Here is a 22,899-nt window from a genome sequence, read left to right as displayed (position 1 = left end):
GTGTGGGTGATGGTGTAGTGTGCCTCTGTGTGATGGGGTTCTCTATTCTGTGCTGTCTCTCTCTGGCCTTCTCTCGGAAATTCTGGTCGTAGGGGTTTGTGTGTGATGTGGGTGTGTGTTTTGTATTGAGTTGGGTGTGTGGGAGTGTTGTTTGTATGTGTATCAGGTGTGTGTATTTGGAATTGTCCAATGTGGCGGTGTTTTGGAGGTGTGTGTGTATTTTGAGCGCGGCGGTGTGTACCGCCAATGGAATACCGCGTTTGAAAGACCGCTGCGTGGATTCGTGGGTCGTAATAGCATGGGTGTGTTTCTGTTGGCATGGAGGTGGAGGATTTGTTTCCGCATGTTTATCGCTGACCTTTGGTGTGGCGGACTTGTGTGGGTGTCTGAATTTCGGCGGATTCCGTGATGTGTGTCATAATAGCTGTGGCGGTCTACCGCGGCCGCGGTGGTGTATTGGCGGTCTTCTGCACGGCGGTAAGCGCCTTATACCGCCAATGTTGTAATGACCCCCATAGTCTAATATAGAGATATTTTTAAATGTTGGAATAGATGAGCCCTGCTTCGTCATCTTAACATGTGATGATCTCAGTTGGTGTTCTGTAAAAAAGGTCTCTAAGGGGGATCTCGAAGAATCTCCGGGGAGACTTGCGCCCTGCCCAAGTTGTCAAGTGTTGAAATCACCTGTCATTAGAAGTTCATGTTCCGGGTACTCATATGCATATTCCTTTAATGTAGACAAGATTGACTTAAGTTTAGTCTGTTTAGTTTCTCGGTTAGGATTTAAGCATAAGTTTATGATTGCAATTGGTGTTGCTTTATTAGTCAGAGCAAATCCATATGTGGTTATTACATGAACCTGGTTGGTTGATTTCTCCCATGGGACTGATTTCACTGCGCATTCTAAAATGACATATGTTGTGAAACCACCCATGTGTCTTCCAAACAAGTTTTCTTTTTTGCGTGGGTATGAGTGGTTGCGAAACCAGAGATGGTTTGTGGTTCCTTCATCCCAGTTTCCTGGAAGCAGAGGATATCATCATTTTTTAGGAAGTCATTAATGTTGGGGCTAGCAATGGGAGAGGGTAGCCAAGCCACCTTCCAAATGATGACCTTATTCATATTGTCTGTATTACTTTGCGGGGCACCAAGATAGTTAAAGGCACATTTTTTCATTGATGTTCAAAGCTGTAGGGAGCCAGTCCCAGGTCGACCTACTCGAGATGCAATAATCCGTTCTTGCACTCTCTAGTTTGGGCTTTCCAGTGTGCTTTATTAACTGTACAGAGATTGTCTTGTCTATTATCAATGGTTCTACCGCCGGAGTGCCTCTCAAGGCGCTGAATGTTTTTTTAATCAGGCGTATGGCTTGAATTTCCCTGGTCAGCACTTGTGGATAGCGCTCCTTTCTTGGTTTGCTAATTTTTATACCCCAATCTTCCAGGAGTCTCTCATATTCGAAGATTTTATCAACCAAGGCCTGGTTAGCCCAAGATGTTAATGTAGATTCTCCAGGGCAGATCCATGGGTATTCGTTGAAATTTACTGTTAGGAGGTCCCCTGATGTGAGAGTCAGTAGTGATGATATGTGATGCAATAATCTCAGGATGTTTGACCTGTTTAGTATATCCCAGGAGCCCTGTGATGCGTATAGGGGGAGAATATTATTGTTGTCTGTTCGCCGATTTCCTTCCAATTTATGCTATTTGTATTTAAAAACCCCTGGTACGCCCGCTCTTTCTCTGGCTTATTTATGATGGGGTGTTCTGATTGGACAGTGTGTGCAAATATTTGCTGTCTATGATCTCTGCTCCAGGCGTCTCCCTGAGCAATCTCCATTGCATCTGTGCGTGCAGGAAATTCTTTGATGAGCTTCCAATCGGCTCTTTTTTCACATGGGCTAGATTCCCGGAGGTGTTCCTCCTGTCTCCCTTCCTGTTCCATTCCATTCGGTTGGTTACTGTGACCTTGTGTGAGTGGTTCCTGGTATTGGTATCGAGTTGCGGGACTCGTTGTGACCTTTCTATTGTATGTTTCATACTGTTTGGGAGCGTCATTGTTGATATATGATGGAATTTCTGTTTCCTTATCCTGTGCAATGCTCCTTCTATCGAATGGGACCAGCTGACTGGTCGAGGGGGGCTGGTTCTTGGTGACTGCCCCTTCTATGTCGGACACGCCTCCCTTCACCGTGGTCAGTTGTTCTACGATCGTCACAACCTCTGTTTCACCGGTCAATGAGGCTGCTTGTTCGCCTGTTGGAGTTCAATTATCCTTTACTATTTCAATCTTGTTGCCATTAGAGAGTGTTGAATCCGTGGCCGCTTTGTGTTCAATCGGCCCTATGGTAGAGCATTCTTCCATTTTTATATTCTTATAAGACTTTATCTTCCCTGTTCTGGGCAGGGCAATTACTCTACAAGTGTGTTCCTGGACACAGGTTTCATGTGTCACATTTGATTGTGGCCTCTGTCGGAAAATTGGATATGACTCAATCTACCTGGATGGCTACTGGGGGTCCCCAGATCCGCTATATCTGTGATTTTTATTTTTTTGCTTTGCGACTGTTTTTTTCAGCTTCTTTTTCTGTTGTGTTGTTAATTGTGGTTGCTGCTTGGCCCTAAGATCATGCTAGCACAATGGCTTGTGGTTTATGTCAGTAACTTGCTCTTTTATACTGTTTACTGACATATTAGTTGCTACAGAAAGTTGTAGTTCTAGGGATTCTGCTTTTTTATTGCATTTTGTCTGATTCCGACTCCCCACTTCCCTCATCCCCTTCTCTGGGCACTGTTGGGCCTTCTTTGGAGGGTAACTCAAAGGGCACAGTTCTTGCTGGATGTCCACTGCTCCCATATCAGGTGTTTTTTTTTGCAGTTTCCTACAGCTGTTTTGCAGTGCTGGATAATGCGGGTTAGTAGATCTGGGAGGGTCACCAGAGTATCTATTATTTTATCATTTCATGCCCCCATGGCCGCCTTATCCTCTCTCCCGCTCTGGTCCCAGTTGTTTAATTTCCCACAAAGTGAGTTCAGTTTACTACCTATAGTTAGTATGCTTTAGGTTAGCATGTGGATTAGTTCTAGGTGGATCTCCATTTTGTGTGGTATGGTTGGCCATTCCCGTGAGCCTTTCGTTAAGCTGCGTAGCATCGTCCCTTATGTGTGGATTTGTTTGCTTAAACCGCCTCAATTTGTGGTTGAGACTTCTGGTGAATCTCGACCACTGTTACCACTTGGAGATTACGTCTTCATTTTCCCTGGTTCCAAGTTGACGATCCCTCTAATGGATGCTGGACCTGATGCCTCCAGCTCGTACTCAGGACTCACCGGGTACGAATTGCTTCTTTTGGCTCCCCCACAAGGCACGTTTTTGTCATTGGCTTTGTCATTGTTTTTGCCTTTGGGGCTATTCCAGCACTCATCCAAGGCAGTGTCTGCCAATACAACCAATTCTTCGATTATTGAACAGCCGATACCAAAGATTTTCACACATCTTATGGAGTCTAGCTCTTGCTCTGGCTCCTGTCCATATTCTCGTTTGTGCTCGGTTTGTGTCGGCCTTGGCACTGTGGCGTGCTCCAGTATTGAGGATAGCAGGGTGGCTAGTGCTTGTGGAGCCCGTGGAGCCTGTGGGACGGGGTTATCCAGAGGAGTGATGAAGTCCCCCTCTTCATCTCCTTCTCCTGCCCCGGCTCTTGTTCTTGTGAAGTAATTATGAATGTAAGTTTTCTTGGATCTGGAAGCCTTCCGCTTGAGGACAGTCTTGGAGTCCATTGGAGTTTTGTTCTCATCTGCTAGTTGCTGGCCTGCTGTGCCTCTTGTTTCATTTGCCTCTCCTTCTTGGTGCTTCATTCTGATTGATGCTGCAGTACTCGCAGTGCACAGTGCGCCTAGTAGAACACAGGACACAGGACCTGGAAGGACGCCACTTGATCAAACTGTGTGGGCTGCACTGGACATGTGCTGGAGTGGATTGAGCGCCGCCACACCTGCCCTTCCGAGAGTGGGAGGGGGCACGAGCACGCTCCCCACTGCTACTCGTTGCTGCTTGCAGCTTGCAGTTTTCCCAAATTTTGTGCCCTATTCCCTAATCGAGGCCAAGGCCGCCGTCTGAGACAGTCTCAACCACTGAGTCGGCGAGGTTGTTGGCATTGGGCTTGGGTGCTGGACTTTCAGCTGTCCCAATTAGTGGTGGTGATGCTGGTGGCCTTGCCTGAGCCTACAGATCCTTATGGTGTCAAGTTAGAAGTTGCAGGTAACAAGGATGGCGAGGCTGGGGGATTGCGCAAGAACTCGCCCCTGGTCCGTGGGTCCGTAGGACTGAGTGTCCACACAGACAGGTTCAGCCTCTGTAGGGTTGTGTTCACAGGCAGACAAGCAGCTGACAAGCTGCTGTTTGTCGATGTTTAAATCTCAATGTTTAAATCTCTTCAATTTCCCAAGGCTTGCTGGAGATCTTTCCCAGGTCTTAACCCAAGAGAAAGGCAGGCAAGGCAGGGCAAGGCAAAACAAACAGGTGAATGGCAGGGAAGAATGTGCTGTAACAAGCGGCAATGAATACGGAAGGATATAGGTGGGTGTAGAAGTCTGAAACTCACTGCGTCTCGTCAGGTCGGGCTGGGTCTCTGGGTTTCTAAAGTCAGAGTCGCCCTCACCGCATCACCGTTGCCCCTCCACTGCTCGGCTCCACTCAGACCTTTCCTGTGCTCCCAACTAGGTGTAGGCTCACTAGTCTCCCTGACGGTGGGGGCTTTAGCGGTCGATAGTCGGCGACAGCAGGATGCGCTCCAGCGCTCAAACCTTGCGTCTCGCCACTTTCCCCAGCTATTTCTCCAGCCTTCTCTGGTGGTTTTCTCACTGTAGTCACGGACTAAAAGGGGATCTTCTTCCACCCCTCTAGTTGCTAGCTGGTCCTAGCCGCCAACTACTTTTCAGACTAGAAGGAGGCCTGGGGCTACTGGACTGACTAAGTGAGGCGCACTTCCTTTCTGCCTTCTGCCGGTTGCCGGGCCCCCTGTGTGGAGAAATCCTTGTCCCTTGTCCCTTGCTGGTGGCACGACCGCGAGGGCTGCAGAGAAGAACAAAGCCATAGCCGTAGGCAATGAGCAGCGGGAGGTCCCCCAGGCACCGCGAGGCAACCACGGCAAGCTGCAGCTGCAAAACAGGCCGTAGAAGGCGGTAGGTGGTAAGGTGGTGAGGCGGCGGGAGCAGCTGGGACCGCAGATGCTTCGGCAAACTGCAGCCAGCCGCAGGGACGGATTTGACAGGGAAGACGGACTCTCCAGCTCCGTACTCTCTACTGATTCAGACTCTAAGATCAGTTAAACTTCTTGCAATCAGGAAAGCTTTTCTAACAATAGTACAAGTGTAGAAGCGTGCTTTCCAACCTTGGTTGAGGACGGAGTCTTGGTGCTGCAATGGAGCCAGAATCGATCTCATCACAAGCACATGACTCAGTGCATGGTCAATACCACTGTCAAATTCAGATACTGCTGCCACAAAATTGCTTACTTGATCCAACTTCATTTTTTGTTCATGTGTTCTCAAAAGAAGATTGTGCTTATTTAATATTTATGTGCATTTGAATCTGAGGTTCATAATTGCCTTTAGTAGCCCCATACCTTCCAGATAGATATTGATAAGGTAAACCGAATTTTAATATGATCTGCTATTGTGCAAAGCCACGAGGTGACGCTCACTTCAGTGATATTTTATACTTTGCGAGTTGCTTTCAAAGAATTAAAAAATATATATATATATTAACAAGCATTGGGAAAGCTAATAGAACTGGTGTTGGCACCCAGCCTTTTGGTTTTGTCATTGCTTGTTTTCTGGAAGCTGCTCAGCTTTCGGCTTTTAAAAAAAATGAATTGTCTAAAAGCAAAAGTAATTTTTGGTAAAGCACACATTCCCATAGTAGTTCCTGCAATGAATGCAACTACTTTGTATGGTGATTGGTTCCATGTGAAAGGGCAGAACGCCTTCACACACAGTGAAGTTAGCCAATGGCTGAATGGGTTGGCCCTGTCCCCCATGCGGTTTGCCATAGTAGGTAGAAGAAAAATGTGAATAATAGATAAAGAGGGCTGGCTGAACGCTCTTAAGTATACAAAATATATCATTTTAGTAAAATCACAACGTTTCGGCTAATGCTAGACTTAAAACACATCAATATATAGTCGGTGCGTCAGAAGATAAATATACCTCCCAAAATATTGACTTCTGCTATATTATACAGCATATTAACACCAATCCTCTTCCACAGCTTTCACCAGTAATGTCATGACTAATGCGCGATCTGCAAAGGTGGAAGAAGATGTTCTGCATTAATGGTTATTTCAATTTATTTATTTATTTGTTTGTTTATTTACTTATTTCTTTGTTTATTCTAATTCAAAAGCACGTGATTTCCTGTGAAGGCGTTCTGGTGCTGAAACCTGAGATCGAAATACTCTTGCCTCTAACTGAGTTAAAATAACGATGTATTGTTTTTTTCCCTAAAGAAAAAATATTAGATCAATGCAAGAACAGTGTGAGCTGTAGCTTTTATTCAGTTTTTTAGTAACTGTCAAACAGTGAATTATACATTCTCCGTGTGGTGTAAAGTGAGCTTAATACGAGAAAATTACATTTCAAATACACCTCCCTCCACCGAAAAAACTCATACCTCTTGTAGTGCACGCTCATCATAATTTTGTTCATTTGAATAACAAGTTTATCTTCTTCCTTTTTTTCACAAGTGCTAAATTCACATTTGGTGTTGCATTTTGAACAGTCCAAGGAGTTGGGAAAGCCCAACACATAGAAGGAATTTTTAATATATTCAGTCTATAGCTCCCACCTCCATTCTAAAGAATCTTCCAGACTGCTGTCAAAACCTTTGGTATAGAGCTTAACCAAAATGCCACAGTTTTTAATGCTGGTATCCATTGTTTCACATATACATGTAACTCAGAGTGTAGAATCTAATGGAAGCTGTGCGATCAACAAATTTTAATCTGCAAAGGGACTGAAAAGATAATGTAAAAATAATGATAGAAAGAGTATTTATGTATAGGAGAGGAACCGCTGAGAAAAGAGAAAAAGAGAGATAAAAAAAGACAAATAAAAAGAGATTGTGGGAAAAAGTGAGCGAGAGGGTTAAAGAGGAAGCCAGGGGAAGCGTAAGTAGATAAGAATGATTTTTTAGGGAGGAAAAAGAAAAGACATAAGGCCTGAATGAATGAAGGAGGCCAGAGTTGAAATTGTACATTTCCGAGCATGGATTAAAAGGATGCACTTAGTACTCTTTGTAAAGGGATAGTCCTAGATAAAATTAATCAGCTTAAACTCAGATCACATGAATTTTGAGTGACTCCAGTTCGGAGAAACAGTCAAACTTTTTGATACTCAGAAGCACGCACAATAAGCTTAAAAATCAATATCAAGTAGCTATTCCTCAATACTGCTTCAGGGTCACATTGACTGATTTTGAGTCTACTGCTGGCCCGGTGTCAGTGGCCGACATTTAATTGCACCGTCTGTGGGATTCAGAGCAGAGCCTTGGGCATGGCACTCATTCCATTACAAATTAAGCACTGAATCGACATTATATTTTGGGTTTTTACAAAACTAGTCAAGGCATCATTCTGGCAGTATTGTAATAGTCTGAAAAAGCCACCCCAAAAATGTTGTGGCATCAGTTTCTATTGCTAGGTCTATTACTAAATGAGGTCCTCGCCATAGTATGTGTCATATCACCAGGTTACACCGTGGAGGTAACGGCTGTCCTCAAAACAATCCACTTAACAAAACATAACAAAGAACCAGCAGGGACAACATCCTCAGCAATAAGACAAGACCAGGGCCATCAAGGCTTGTGACAATGGTCAAACATTACAGTAGAAAGATGACATAGAAGGGAATGGATGCCAAGCAGCCGTGGGTGTGTAAAACCGAAGTAAAGTGCACTTTTTAGGGCTTCCATTAGCCAATACCTTAGGTTTCACTAAACCTATTCACAAGTGAAATGCTTACGTATTGGGGCATTCAATCAGCCCTGTTGGTTCATTGGTCTTTTGTTGTGTCAATCACAGTTTTCGTCCAGCCATACAGCACATGGCATTGGGTCAGACCACTTCAGCTCTTGGCTTACTTCAATGTGTGTGACAGCATTTTGCTTTTTCACAAAGAATACATCTGCACAAAAGTACCTCATCTCATTGCATATGGCTACTCAGGTAATGTGTGCTTTTTGACCGAAAAACATACCTGGCAGGTCCCACAGCATTGTAGTTTAAACAAAAAAACATGAATAAACAAAACAGCATTGACACAGTCATGAAATTGTGAACATGATTACCAACGCACAAGGAAAGCACTGACTTGACCACAAAAGTGCACTGTGCCTCACTCTCCTCAAATAGTATTACTGCCCTAATTCTGTAGTCAAAGCCCACCAAGAGATTAAATTATGGTTAACTCTACACAGCAACTTTGTGCTTACAACCCTTTGACAGTAACATCCGCATGGGATGAAAAATGACCTACCTACAACCAAAATATAATAGTACCCAGCTCTTGCACTTGGCTCTGGCACACCTTAATTTTTAAGGCTCACTTGCTGCCAACAGCAACAACATGTCCCTTTGCAGACGACAAAAGCACAAATGGGGTTGTACTGCACAATCTCAAATTTTCGCTTATTACCGTCACATGGTGCACTTGCATCGTTACCATGTCACAACTGTTTGTATTATGTTAATGATAAATAGACAGAGTCTTGAATATTCTACACTCTTTCAGATGTGTGAAAAAATAATTTAGGGACAGCCTTTTGTAGATGAGAGGCATATAGCCATATTAACTAAAGTCTCTAAAGAGTGGCATGATGTGCTAGGTGATTGTTCTGAACGTGAACAGTGGCGGCTGGTGACATTTGAAAGTGGTGGGGTGTAAAATTGGGGTATGACTTTTATGTAGCAAGTGGAACAAGCAAGCTTAATGGACAAACGTGGGGTCCAAGGTGAGTCCTCCTCCCAAGAAAAAAACGAAAGATTGACAAATGTGTATTTGAAAGCAAATTAATTTAATGAGAAAGCAAGGTTTATAAAGCAGAGGGACCCTATAGTCTTGAAATAATAAACATATTAAAAACTGCCCCTTACCTTACTGCATGAATACGTTCAAGTTACTACAATGTGCAAACTGTACAGCGCAATAACTTCAGGCCCTTTAAAGTGTGTGCTTGCCCAGTGCCTTGCACTGCATGCAGCATCAGCTTCGGGAGAAAATGCTCTAACCAGGCACCAGGAAGCACACACAGCTGCAGGCTTCAATCAATTATACAGAAATATGTGCAGACAGATCTTTAAGTGGGATAAAAAAGTGGGGACTCTCTAAAGGGAATATGTAAAATAAATTTCTGTGATTTCCATAGTGTGCCACCTGGCCTGTATTTTGGTTTCTGTCTGAGATGTTATTGCATCCAAAAATATAACACAACAACTGACATACACCTAAAACCTGCCAGTACTTTTGACTTTGTCGATGGTTTTTAGCTGTTTAAGATACATTAACAACAACAGTGATTAGTTATAAATAATTAACATTGGAAATGTTTAAATTCTGAAATTGTGAGACTGTGAATTAAATATTATTGAGGCCTATGGAGGGAGTATGGCCTTCGGTTATGTGTGATTTACGTTAGATATCTATGCCCTTTTTCTCTTCACATCTCATCCATCTGCACATTTTCAACTTCCTCTCTTTCCTCTTCAGCACCCTTGATTCCCTCTCCCCTGAATGCACTTGCTCGCATCTTCCTCATTTTACCACCCCAAACATACACTGCACTCACTCACATTTAAGCACTTTATTTTATTTTGCTTTTGCCTTCTAGGTATTTTGACCTCTACGCACCCTTTCACACACATTTACACTGAATTTCATTTGCAACTGAAATACATGACCCTCGTTCTGTGTGCTCTGCAGAGAGTCCAACCCACTGTCAGGCACTTTGCTTTGCCTTCAGCCTCAGGACCAGCACTCTCAATCAAAGCCCTCATAAACACCTGGCACAGGTCAAAGTATGCACTATGCAAGAGTAATACAATGCACAGAAACACAGCATGATGAAAAAGCAAACTCTCTTGGGGAATGCAACATTACGTAAAAAGTGAAATAAGAGGAACTAAGTGGCTGACACACATTACACACATTTTGTCATTCATTGTTCGCATATCAATCCATGTTTGTGGCATTAATGTTAAGGGCATGAACATTGGGCCAGTTTTAACGCCATACAGCAGATAACTGCCTTTACTGTAAGGACGTATTTCTCCCCCTGTGCTTAACGCAGATATGTGGATCCATTCTGCAATGGAGCAAGAACCTTGCTTGTTGTTTGGAACAGTTTCATGATGAACAAATACTGCAGCTTCACTTCTAAAGGAGTCAGTGATCTGCAGCCAGGGCCTGGGGTGTCACATGGGGGAGGTTAGTGTGACAAGGGGTCTCAGTACAAAACAAATAACACAAGATTAACATTATAATGCTTACCGTTACTGAAGACAAGGCACTAAATCACACATGCTTGCATCCACTCCTACTGCATGGCGAATGGGGAAGGGTGGGATCTATGCCTTTGTATAATGGATGGCTGCCCTCATGAGGGGATAAAGATTCCAACGCCCAAAATAATGACGCTAGAAGCGTCACTGGCCTATAGTGAATACTGCCATAGACCACAATGGAAATGAAGGACTTTAGAGCAGTCAGCCCTGCATCGTGCGTCACAGTGTAGAAAGTTAATTTACTACCTGGCTTCCATTTCATGCTTCAAAGTGAGGCTGGGCAGGCAGCCTGGGACAGACACCCCAGACATAAATGCATTGATATGTTTAGAGTTACTATCAAATCTCCCAAAAAATTCGATCTATTTAATATTTGTATATGAATGTGCAGGAATTTCAGAGGGGCGCAGCCTCTCAGCCCTAAAAGAGAAACCGCCCCTGAAAGTGCGTCAAACATCCTTACCGAACATCCCAATGCACGTGTGTAAAAGTTCATCCAGAGAAGCAGCTTTTCCAAGTGTGCTGGATCCCATTTCCCTTCATCTACTGTGAGAGCTTCAGATGCATTTTCAAGTGCTGATGACTTCCTGCTCTTTTTGTCGCATGAATGCCATCAAAACTCTGAAAGAAGAGCATGAAAAGAATAATTATTGTCTGCAGTCTTTAATGTTTATGCTTTTGCCCAAGGAGAGCTGCAAACAAATTGTGTTTCTTCGTAACAAAAAAATTGGCGGTATTTACAAAATTGTATTTGCTGGGACAACGTGACAAATGAGTCAAGAATAGAGGTGACAAACATTTATGAAGCTAAAACTAAAATAAATGTCTAATTGAAAGTACTATTGTTTAATTATACTTCATGTAATTGTCATGTGAATCAAATTGTTTGTCAATTTGTTTTTAGGATTAATCATTATAAAAAGACATAACAAATTATGTAAGGTCGGAAGCACAAAAATATATATAGAATTTATGAACAAGCCAGTGCTGCAGTTCTATTTTATTGGGCCGTGTTTGATTATAGAGTGAGATGCCTTGTGATTCTGTTTTTTATCACGACCCAGTGGTGGCTCCTCCATTAGGAAGGAGCAGTGTCGCCCCCATTGCTACAAGCGTGGCAAAGGTGAAAAATAAAATTGTAATATAATTAATTAATGTAATTAATTTATTACCATATTACCATTTTATTTTTCACTGCTCCAAGCAGTGGGAAAGAGGGCTAATGATGATTGGCAACAGGGGAGGAGTGATATCCACTTCAGTTTAAAGTGTGCATGACTCTTTGTCCAGCTGTCCTGGGATGGCCAGTCTGTACTGTGCACTTTAAACACTCCAACCCGAGCTGTCTTAGACAGCTGGATGGAGAGCAGGCACATACACCCCAGTGTCTGAAGAAGCGTCAAGCCAGCCTGCTTCAACCAATGCTGGTGTTTCTGTTATGCTGCTTAACATTATTAACAGCATGAGAGCAGCATCTGGAGTGGTTAGGAGAGCTGGCTCTGAGACCACACGCTGGACAAACTGCAAGGCTATCGAGGACCGCAGGATTTATTTTTTACTTTATGACCCACTCATAGGCACTGTGAGAAACCTCACTGCCTTCAACCTCAACCCCAGATCTCTCAACGAGTCATGATTGAAAACTTTTGAGTTGACCCTAATGACTGCTGGTTTCTCACAGTGCCTGTCAGTGGGTCAAAATAATTTGGCCCATATTTATACTTTTTAGCGCCGCATTTGCGTCATTTTTTGACACAAAATCGGCGCAAACTTACAAAATACAATTGTAGTTTGTAAGTTTGCGCCGATTTTGCATCAAAAAACGGCACAAACGCGGCACTAAAAAAGTATAAATATATTTGCTTGCCCCACCATTTCTTAATGTCAACCACGCTACTGGTGCGACCAAATGCAAAACCTGTGTGAGTCAATCCTAGTACGTTTTCATATTTATATTCAACAAAATGTTCATGTATATTCACCTTAAATCATTTCACACCTGGAAGGCAAAAGAAAAGTTTCTTGATGAGTTCAACGATCTACAATGTTTGCAACTCTCTGTGAAAAAGAAAAAGTTGTCTAAAAATACAGAAAGCAATAAAAGCCAGACTTTGTGGTCGATTCATTTTACTATAGACTCTGTTACATAATTACTGCTAGTTATTACTTGCGTTCCCACAGTGGTCTTAAAAAGCTATTGTTACGTAATTACTGCTAGTTATTACTTAAGTTCCCATAGTGGTCTTAAAAGGCCATTTAACTAAGAGAGAAAACAGCACTCTTTACCCAGTCTTAATTATTAACAGCCATCAACTATATGGATTCTAGAATGCTCCTTTGTTTCATGGTGTCTACCTTGGTTTTGAGACATGTTGTGATGTTAACTTGATGGCTTGAGGCTAATATGAGGACCATAGAATCACAACCTTATTCTTAGCACAATGGAAGTGCGCATTTTGGTGCAAACAGTGTTTCCACCCGAAGTCAGAAATTGAGTTGCGAGAAATGACCGGACTGTTGGAGTTTTCCCAACGCAAATTCCTCAAGGCACATTTTGCGTGGGAAAACAAGTTGACAATGGGGGAAATTTGCAGATTGTGGGTGAGTTTAAACTGAGTCTACAGGTTACTTCTCATTTCAGTCTAATCAACTCAGAATCTCGTGGCAAAATATTTCTGTGGGGAAACGCTACAGCATAGTACATTTTTGGGGGGAATGAAGGCTTTGGAGTTCAATACCATGGAGGTGGTAATCCCGGACCAGAAGCAGCGATAGCAACGACTCAGTGGTAGACACCAGCACAACGACTATCTGCTCCTGTAAAGGGAATGGGAACATAAACGTCTGACTCCTGGAACTCTTCTCATAATGGGGTACTTAACCTACTCACACAGAAAACCAAAGCTCTTTACTTGTCTCTTCACCTTGCCGTCACCAGTACATAACAGACAAATTCTGTTCATACCTTCAAGACTGGAATTGATAAGCCATATAGTTGTATATTAAATGCTGGTACCATCTCTGTTGCATTATGCACAGAATCCGATTGTATATACTAGACAGAATATTGCACACACATCTAACCCAACACAGAACTGATAGACACATGTTCAGAACAGCATGCACTTGTAGCTAAATGCGAGAGGCATAACATGCAACAATACTTTTCAAATAGAACAGTAAATGTACACAAAACACAGTGGAGAAGAGACACATAACATATTCAATCATCACTAACCACACAACACTATGCAGTAGCCACGTCTCTCCTACAACACAATGCACTGAGTGCTGCCCAAATATCCACGTAACAGGCTGCTTTGATACCCAACAGCAGACACCTCCATGAACTACCTACGACTAATAGACATCTGCTACACAAAGGTTATGTGTATTGAATGTAAAGATACATAATCTAAACTCACCCTCCAATGACACAACCCACTAATAGCCCCACTACTAAATTGCTGGTAACTGAAGGGAGAGATGTCGTGCCTGGAGTTAATGATTCCTAATGGTATGTCCACCCATTGCTGGCCATTACAAGGTACTGGGCCTCAAAGAGGAATAAAATGAGGCATCAGGAAATATCAGGTCTAATCTGCATGAGATCCCCGGTTCCGGTCCTTTCCTGTTTCCACACCCACTAAAACTTAAAATCATCTGGGGGGAAAGCTACTACTGCAAACGACTTGTGGTGAGTTGCTAAGTCAGACAAACTCACTTATCTAAGGCTAATTCCTTACCCCAATAACAGCAGGTGCCATATTACGTACTGTGCCCCGGGGTGCAATGGGCATCTGCTCCCCTGAGCACTTTGGTATTCCAGAGGCAGGAGTAGATGCTTGCACGGTCACTTCTATAAACAGATAGCAACAGTGCGCATACAGCGCTGGAGCTATCTTAAGAGGGCGCTTCCACATTTGTATTGGATGTGGCTCCAGGGAAATGAAAGAAACACTTTGCTCATGCGCCTTCACCATATTATGTACGCAGGTTAAGAGGCAAAGACCCCATCAGGCTGCGCACTAACTGTGCACAAAAAATTGTCATACTATTTATCAACTGTGCTCCAGAAAAGTGTCAAATAACAATAACAACAATCCCAGTAGCTATAAACATTTGGACCAAGGAATATATCAAGTAAAAGTTCACTAAAATGCAGTCATGACATGCAAAGTCTATACCATATTCTGTAGCCAGAGGAAAAAATGAGAGCTGAGCATTAGGAAAATATTAACAAGCTATGTAATGTGTTGCGTAATCATGTGGTCTTTAGATTGTCACACAACACAAAGGTGACTTGCCATATTAAAGCATTACCAGTTTCTCATATGAACATCCTTGTTTTGCAAGCATGCTTGCTTAAGATCTCCTCAACTCTTCTTTCTGATAATTCCTCTTGTAACATAAAGAATTCAAGATGCTTTGACATAACAGATAATTTTTATTGTCTTTATACCTATGCCCCTGCACACCTTGGCAGACAAGGCAAGGATGCCATGAGGCCACACTAGCTGCAAAACTGCACTGAGTAAATACAATGCCAATGACTATGGCAAAATTCTGCTTGCGTATAAAGATGGGATGCTTCATGCATAGGGCTCCGGTCCAGAAACCAGCGTGTACATGGAATTAGTTTATGATTGGTACTACGTGCAGCTTGTACAGGTTGGGACCATACACCTTAATGCAAATAAAAAGCACAGAAACCTGGGGCATGGCTTGGAGCCTGGTTAGGAACGTGGCTCGTCTCTGAGCTCCAACCAACCTCCGCCGTGGTCTGGGCCGAACACTTCACTCAATGTGCCCCAAATTGCTAATCATGCCTTGTACCCATTGAATACCAAAGAAACATACCAGTGGACCCCCAAATCAGAGTGAATATGGCAGCTCACTGCCCTCCTATGCATGCGCTCGATCCCCAGCATAAGGAAAGATGGTGACAATGGCGGCTACCGCTTGAATCAGCAGTGGTCCCCACATCCTTAATAGCCCTTTACACTTCTGCAGAATAGTTCGAGGATGAAAGCCCTTCCTAAGCAGACCCAGGAAGTGAGTGGTGTGCTATCTTACAAATCCCACTATCTCCTGCAATCGTCACCAAGCACCCCATGCCACTCGCTACTGTTGGCTCTCCCTACAGCCAGGACACCCTCCCGCAACTCACCTCCTGACACTGACATTGACCACATCATCTTTGGTGGTGGCCCCTCCGCGATCACCTGTACTCTTTGCAGCGCTGATTATGGACAAAGCCTATTGGTTTACAATGCAATGCAATAAAAGGAATTTTCACCCGGGCCTCCAATGGTGATCATCCACCAATGTGCTTGACAGCCTAATTCCTTTAAGGAAGAAGAACCTCTCAAGGATACACATTCAGGCCTCCATTTTGAATGTAGTGCAACACCATGTGATACAATGTGATACCAGGCGGGCTCTCCCCATAACCAAAAACTGTTAATGCTATGCACAGATATGTAAGCTAAAATAAGGGGTGACGCTCAAATTGCTATCTACTGAGTGGCCCTGGAAAGCAACCACAGTCAGAACATCACTTTTGTAACACCAAGGAGTACGGCTTCACATTAAACTCTATAATAGAAAATATCTGCCAAGTTGCATTCAGTATATATCACAACCGCATCACAATGACTATTGCACGCTAATTACAACTCAAAGCATGCTGCCAATCCATCACCAACCTCAAGGCCTGAACAACAATCAATCCTCCGCCTCTAATCAACTGCACAAGAGCTGTATACCCCACCATAATGCTGATCCCACCAACAGTTTCAATATTGGTACGGTGCTCTTAAAATGATACCTGGTGACCCTCTTCTCAACAGACACTGTGGTACCCATTATGACTTTAACCATTAAAAATGGTATTGGCACAGGCAACCACCCATCTGATACCAGTGACCTGGCTCGCTATCGGAAACCATGGCTGATCTTAGAGAAACTAACTCAAAGGAGAGAGAAAGTAAAGCTAGCCTGAAATGATAAAAAAACTCCTGCTGTTCCAGAGTCCCCAGTGAAAGAAAGACCAGACTCTTCCTCCACGCTTGATGCCATACTACAAAAACTGAATACAGTGGATGAGATAGCACAAAGAACCAAAACAAACACCGATCTGCTTCAAGTCGAGGTGGATGAGTTTCACAAGGACCTAAGACACTTAGGGGGTCATTCTGACCCTGGCGGTCTTTGACCGCCAGGGTCGCGAATGACGGAAGCACCGCCAACAGGCTGGCGGTGCTTCCATGCCCATTCTGACCGCGGTGATAAAGCCGCGGTCAGAAAACCGGGACCGGCGGTTTTCCGCCGGTTTTCCCCTGGCTGGGCGAATCCACCAGGGCAGCGCTGCAAGCAGCGCTGCCATGGGGATTCTGACCCCCTTCCCGCCAGCCTGTTTCTGGCGGTTGTCACCGCCAGGAAGAGGCTGGCGGGAACGGGTGTCTTGGGGCCCCCTAACAGGGCCCCATGAAGCTTTTCACTGTCTGCCTAGCACACAGTGAAAAGCGCGACGGGTGCAACTGCACCCGTCGCACGCCCGCAACACCGCCGGCTCCATTCGGAGCCGGATTCTGTGTTGCAGGCCTCCTTCCTGCTGGGCCGGCCGGCGCTACCATGGGTCTTTTGACCGCGTAGCGGGCAAATGGCGGTTCCCGCCTGGCGAGCAGCAACCGCCGCCCGCCAGAATCGGAATGACCACCTTAATGATAAGAATTTCTAATGCAGAAAATAGAATGAACTCTTTGAGACTACAACAAACGCCCAGTCTAAACGACTTAGGGGGTCATTCTGACCCTGGCGGTCCATGACCGCCATGGCGGAGGCCGGCGGAAGCACCGCCAACAGGCTGGCGGTGCTTCCTGGGCTATTCTGACTGCGGCGGTAAAGCCGCGGTCAGAAAAGGGGAACCGGTGGTTTCCCACCGGTTTTCCCCTGGCCCAGGGAATCCGCCATGGCGGCGCTGCTTGCAGCACCGCCATGGGGATTCTGACCCCCTTCCCTGCCCACCGCCAGAACCAGGATGGTGGGAACGGGTGCCGTGGGGCCCCTAGGGGCCCCTGCACTGCCCATGCCACTGGCATGGGCAGTGCAGGGGCCCCCTAACAGGGCCCCACAAAGATTTTCACTGTCTGCTTTGCAGACAGTGAAAATCGCGACGGGTGCCACTGCACCCGTCGCACCCCTGCAACTCCGCCGGCTCCATTCAGAGCCGGCTTCCTCGTTGCAGGGGCTTTCCCGCTGGGCCGGCGGACGGCCTTTTGGCGGTCACCCGCCGGCCCAGCGGGAAAGTTGGAATGACCGCCACGGTCTTTTGACCGCGGTGCGGTCATTCGGCGGTTACCGCATGGCGGGCGGCGCGGTCAGAATAACCGCCTTAATGGCTTAGAGCATTCAGTGACCACTTTAAACGTGAAATTACAAAAGGAATCGAAAATGCATCCAAGTCGATGGAGGACTTCCTAATCACATGGGTCCCCAAGGTGCTTAAAATATCTTTGAACAAAGACTTTAACTAAAGGGCTCCGACCTTCAAACCAAAGAATATGGGCCTGATTACAACTTTGGAGGAGGTGTTAATCCGTCCCAAATGTGATGGATATACCACCAGCCGTATTACCAGTTCCATAGGATATAATGGACTCGTAATACGGCTGGTGGTAAATCCGTCACTTTACCGTCACTTTTGGGACGAATTAACACCTCCTCCAAAGTTGTAATCAGGACCTATGTCATCACTACAACCTTTGATCTTCAGCCATAAGACATCAACAGATTTTGGCTCATATGAGGAAAACTAAAGTGATAAAATGGCAAAACCATTAAATTCCCATATCTCAGGACTATGTAAAAGATACTTTAATCTGTCATAAGCGTTTTTTAACCCTACGGTAAATACTGTTGGAAATGGAGATCCCATATGCATTTACCAGACCGTCCAAGTTTCAAATCATATTTCAAGGATGCAACTGAACTATTTTTCTTTCTAGACAACAATACCGAAACACAGATGGATACCTCACATGTTAACTCTGCAGGATATGGTCAGACATGATGCTCAAGGTTTAACTGTTGAGGTTATATTGAACCACAGCCCCCTTACCCCCTTAGGGAAAGCTAATCTGTTTTAGATTTATTTTGTTTCTCTCAAAAATGTAAAATTTTTGCTCACATATGGCGGTATCAATCACATACATTGCATATCTAGGGTCACCTGTATACGAGTCCCATGCTGACATATGCATTTAAGGTTTGGCTTAAAATACACACATTTAGGGGCATATTTACAAGCCCCTTGCACCACCAGAGCATCACTTTTTGTAACACTACGGCGGCGCTGTGCACTGCACCATATTTACAAGGCGGTGTTAAGCCACTTTCTGTGGCTGAACACCGCCTTGTAAATATGGGCCCTCCGACGCAGTTTTCTATGGCAGACGGGCGTGCAATGGGTGTTGCTGTGGGCGTTCCATGAATTCGTAAATCTGTGGCAGCACCAAAAACTAATACCACCCCAGGGGTGGCATGAGCATGGTGCAACAAAGAGAAATACTTTTATTTCTCCAAGTTTTTGCTTTTTCCATGTGGGCTGCATTCTGCAGCACACAAAGAAAGAGCAAAATGTCATGAATGATTGTTTATGTGCAGGAAGGTGTCCCTTTGATGCAAGGATGCCTGAATTGTAGCTGACAGCTGAATTCAGCACCATTGCTAGAGGAAACACAGGGGGGTGCTGTATTTTTGTAAATACAGTGCATCCCTGTATTTTAGAACTGACACAACTGAACTGCTAATTTTGGTGCAGCACTGAGCTGTGCCAGTTTCTTGTAAATCTGGCCCTTACTCTCTTGCAATGACCCGAGCATTGATATGTTGATTCCTAGTTCCTTACTACTGGTACACGTTCACAACCCCTGATTCTTATTCTGAAGATTGCATTTTTTAACATGCCCTTATTAAGATTTTCTCATTTAGGAGGTTAATTCTAAGATGTACTGGCAAGTTTGTTCCAGGTTTGTGTCGATGTTCACGTCCTGTTTTATAAACTGATTTTCATGTTCCCAAATTGTACTATAATATTTCATTATGTGCATGCCGTGAATTAGACACATCATCCAACAACTGCATGATTGCTGTGACTACCAGTCCTTTATGCCGGACACAGCCACAAGCTGCCTTCCACAATTCACTGCGCATTGCATGCTGTCTCTCACAGACACTCCCAGGTGGGAGGGGGCTCAAGATCACCAATCGATGATACTAAAACCCACGTAAGATACCAAAGTTGGCTGTTAGCACCCCCTAGTACTTATCTCTACTCCACCCCCTTACTTACTCCTTTTAAAATATGGGTATTGCACAGTTTATTGACTATATTGAAACTTTTGTAAGTAATCAAACAAGTATTATCCCTGTCTTTATCCTGTATCTGTATTTGGTGCATGTACTTACAGCCTTGAAAAAAGTCACTTTAAATGAAGAAACACTTGCTATAGAGATGTGACTATACTGGATTGTACAGAGATTTTTCCACGATTTCATTAAACAACTGTTTTGGAACTACGGTCTGTGGAACTTTATGTGATGGATTGACATGTTTACTCTTGGACTGCTACTTGTGTGTGCTGTGGTATCTAATCTTAGTTGAGTTTGCTCTGAAGCATGCTGGAGAAAGAATGAGGTACCTACCTTACTCTCTAAAAGATCTGGCCTTACAGTTATTTCCACAGAACATGACATTAACGTTAGATGGCTAATTACAAGGCTTGATAATGGGAAACTAGACCTCTATGTAACAAACATCTATGCACCCAGTGTGGATGACCCTCTATTCTGGTGCACCCATAATAAGAAATTAACAGATATCCCATAGGACGCAAAAAAGTTCTGGGAAGTGAATGTAACCTCCCATTCGATCCTTTTTTAGACTGTCATTCAGCATTCAAGTTCAGACCTCCGAAGGCACACAAACAACTGCTTAATCTATGCAGCACACACCGGCTCCTAGATATTTGGAAGATACATAATTCGAAAGGTAATGACTTTACCTTTTTCTTACCACTTAACTCAACTTTTTCTTGTATTGATTAAAGTTTTTGTAGATGCCTCCCTCCTTCAGGCCACCTCCAATGCCATGATATACCCTCTCCCTGTTTCAGACCATGTACCTATCTTAGTGTCGATTTTAAATCTCCTCAACAAAGAAAAACACTCTATTTGACATTTAAATATGGAACTCCTAGAAACCGAATCCGACATATTGGGTCTATAAACCGAAATTGAGATAGTTTGTAAAGAAAATGGAACACTTGATCACTTCCGCTGTGGTGTTATGGAACGTGTTCAAATGCACCATAAGAGGACAACTTTTTAGAAACAGAAAGTTTAAAGAAGCGCTACAAAAACTAGGAGACAAAATAAAAAAGAAGGAGGCTTGATTCAGACATTCCGAAGATAATAAGCTTCTGAAAGACATAAAGCAATTAAAATATGACTAGAACCATATAGTTAGTATGAGGGCATACCTATGGGTACATGCTCAAAAATCCAAATGACTACTATTGCTTAACAGCGAGGCCCCAGCAGCCACGTTCAAATACAAAAATATAAATAAGCAGGTCCCACACACTAAAGCAGAGGATGGCTCTTCCGAATTTAAAAATAAAGATATTTTAGAGGTTTTTAAAGACATCTACACAGACTTTTATAGCCCTCAATTCACAAGTAATAAAGAAGAGTGTATAGCATTTCTCGATGTCTAACAATTAAGTCAGATACTGAGGCGGACACAGCCTGTCTAAACAAACCGATAGCAATTGAAGAAATTATCAATGCAATAAAATTGATCCACCCAGGAAAAGCTCCAGGCTCTGACAGCTTTACCTTTATCCTCTATAAAATGATTTAAGTCCATATTTAAACCACTAAAGAATACACTTGATCACGTTGTCCTCCAAAGGAAAGTCTCTGGCACTCCAGCTGAGGCCATGATCATGGTGATTCCTAAAGAAGGCAAGGGCCACACTGATCCCAAAAATTCGACCAATTTCACTCCTAAATATGGAAGCCAGAATATTCACAAAAATATTAGCCAAAAGATTAGAAACATGCACCCCTAAACCTATTTATAACTCCCAAAATGGAATTGTTAAAGGTGGACTAGCTAGAAACAATATACGTACATTCTGTCATATAATAGAAAAAGCCTGACAATCCACCTTACCTGCAGCTGCCATCACACTCAATGTAGAACAGGCCTTTGATAAAGTCTCATGGCAATTTCTTCATGCAATTCTTGAATCACATAACCTTGGCAAGCCATTTACTAACATGGCTGTGGCTCTATATGCCAACCCCAAAGCTAATATCAGAGTAAACTGTACACTCTCTCTTTTCTGTGATCTGCACCAAAGTACACAACAAGACTGCCCCCTCTCCCCTCTTCTTTTCTTACTCACTATTGAGGCCTTATTCCAAATAATTAACTCCTCTACTGGAGTCATATGCTTTCAATTTGACACTAAGGCTTACAAAATGGTTGCATATGCCGATGACATCCTCATCTTCTCTGATGACATTGAGAAGGCTATTCCAGCAATCACCAATATTATCCAAGCTTTTTCCAAGGACTCTGGCTACACTCTGAACAAAGACAAAACTGAGGTCTTCCCCCAACCCATACTGTCTACCACCACATCTGGGAGATTCATGATTTAAATGGCAACAAGAATTCCTCAGGTACTTGGGGATTTGGTTCACCAGCGACTTAACTGAAACAGTAAAATAAAATGAATCCTACACCATCTCTAAAGTCCAAAACCTACTCTCTTCTTGGTTTCCTAAACACAGTTCATGGGGCTGGCAGACTCCAAACACTTAAGATGGTGATTACTCTAGTAGTATACTTCATATCATCTATGCTACCCCTGAAACACTCCCAACCTTCTTCAAATCGCAAAAGACAAAAAACATTGTATTTTCATAGGAGTGACAAGAGTGTGGTTTTCCTACAAAACACTTAGACACAATTTTTCAGATGGGGGCTGGTTTGGAATCTTTATCAATCTGCCTTGCTAGCATCACAACGGGCCTATTGAACTCTACCTGACACTAGCAAACACCCTCAATGGGTTGAAATAGAAAGCTCACTACATTCTCCCTTCGGTACCACCTCCATTATCACAATGCCAAAGGTTAAATGTAGACACTCTCAACAAACTTTCACTAACACTACAAATGCACTCCACTTATTAGACAAAAATCTTCCAAACTCAATCCATAACTCCAGGTTAGTATCACTCTGGCATAACCCCAAAATCAAGACT

General features: G+C 43.6%; 1 protein-coding gene across 2 annotated transcripts in view; it reads right to left on the bottom strand.

The window, feature by feature from the left end:
* The window catches only part of RASGRP3 (RAS guanyl releasing protein 3), a 368,221-nt gene that overhangs the window by 246,547 nt on the left and 98,775 nt on the right, over positions 1-22,899 (bottom strand). Inside the window, exons 1-2 of one of the 2 annotated variants that reach the window (XM_069234698.1) lie at positions 12,538-12,613; positions 11,019-11,176 (exon numbers count right to left, since the gene is read on the bottom strand). In XM_069234698.1, coding sequence (XP_069090799.1) covers positions 11,019-11,088 — 70 coding nt within the window. In that variant the 5' untranslated portion in view covers positions 11,089-11,176; positions 12,538-12,613. Of the gene's footprint in view, positions 1-11,018; positions 11,177-12,537; positions 12,614-22,899 lie in introns of those variants that run through there. The other variant, XM_069234699.1, reaches the window with a different exon arrangement.

This window comes from Pleurodeles waltl, chromosome 5 (assembly GCF_031143425.1).
Source record: "Pleurodeles waltl isolate 20211129_DDA chromosome 5, aPleWal1.hap1.20221129, whole genome shotgun sequence".
In the NCBI taxonomy this organism is placed as follows: Eukaryota; Metazoa; Chordata; class Amphibia; order Caudata; family Salamandridae; genus Pleurodeles; species Pleurodeles waltl.
Note: the sequence above shows the minus strand (reverse complement) of the source record. Positions and strands in the feature narration are given on the sequence as shown.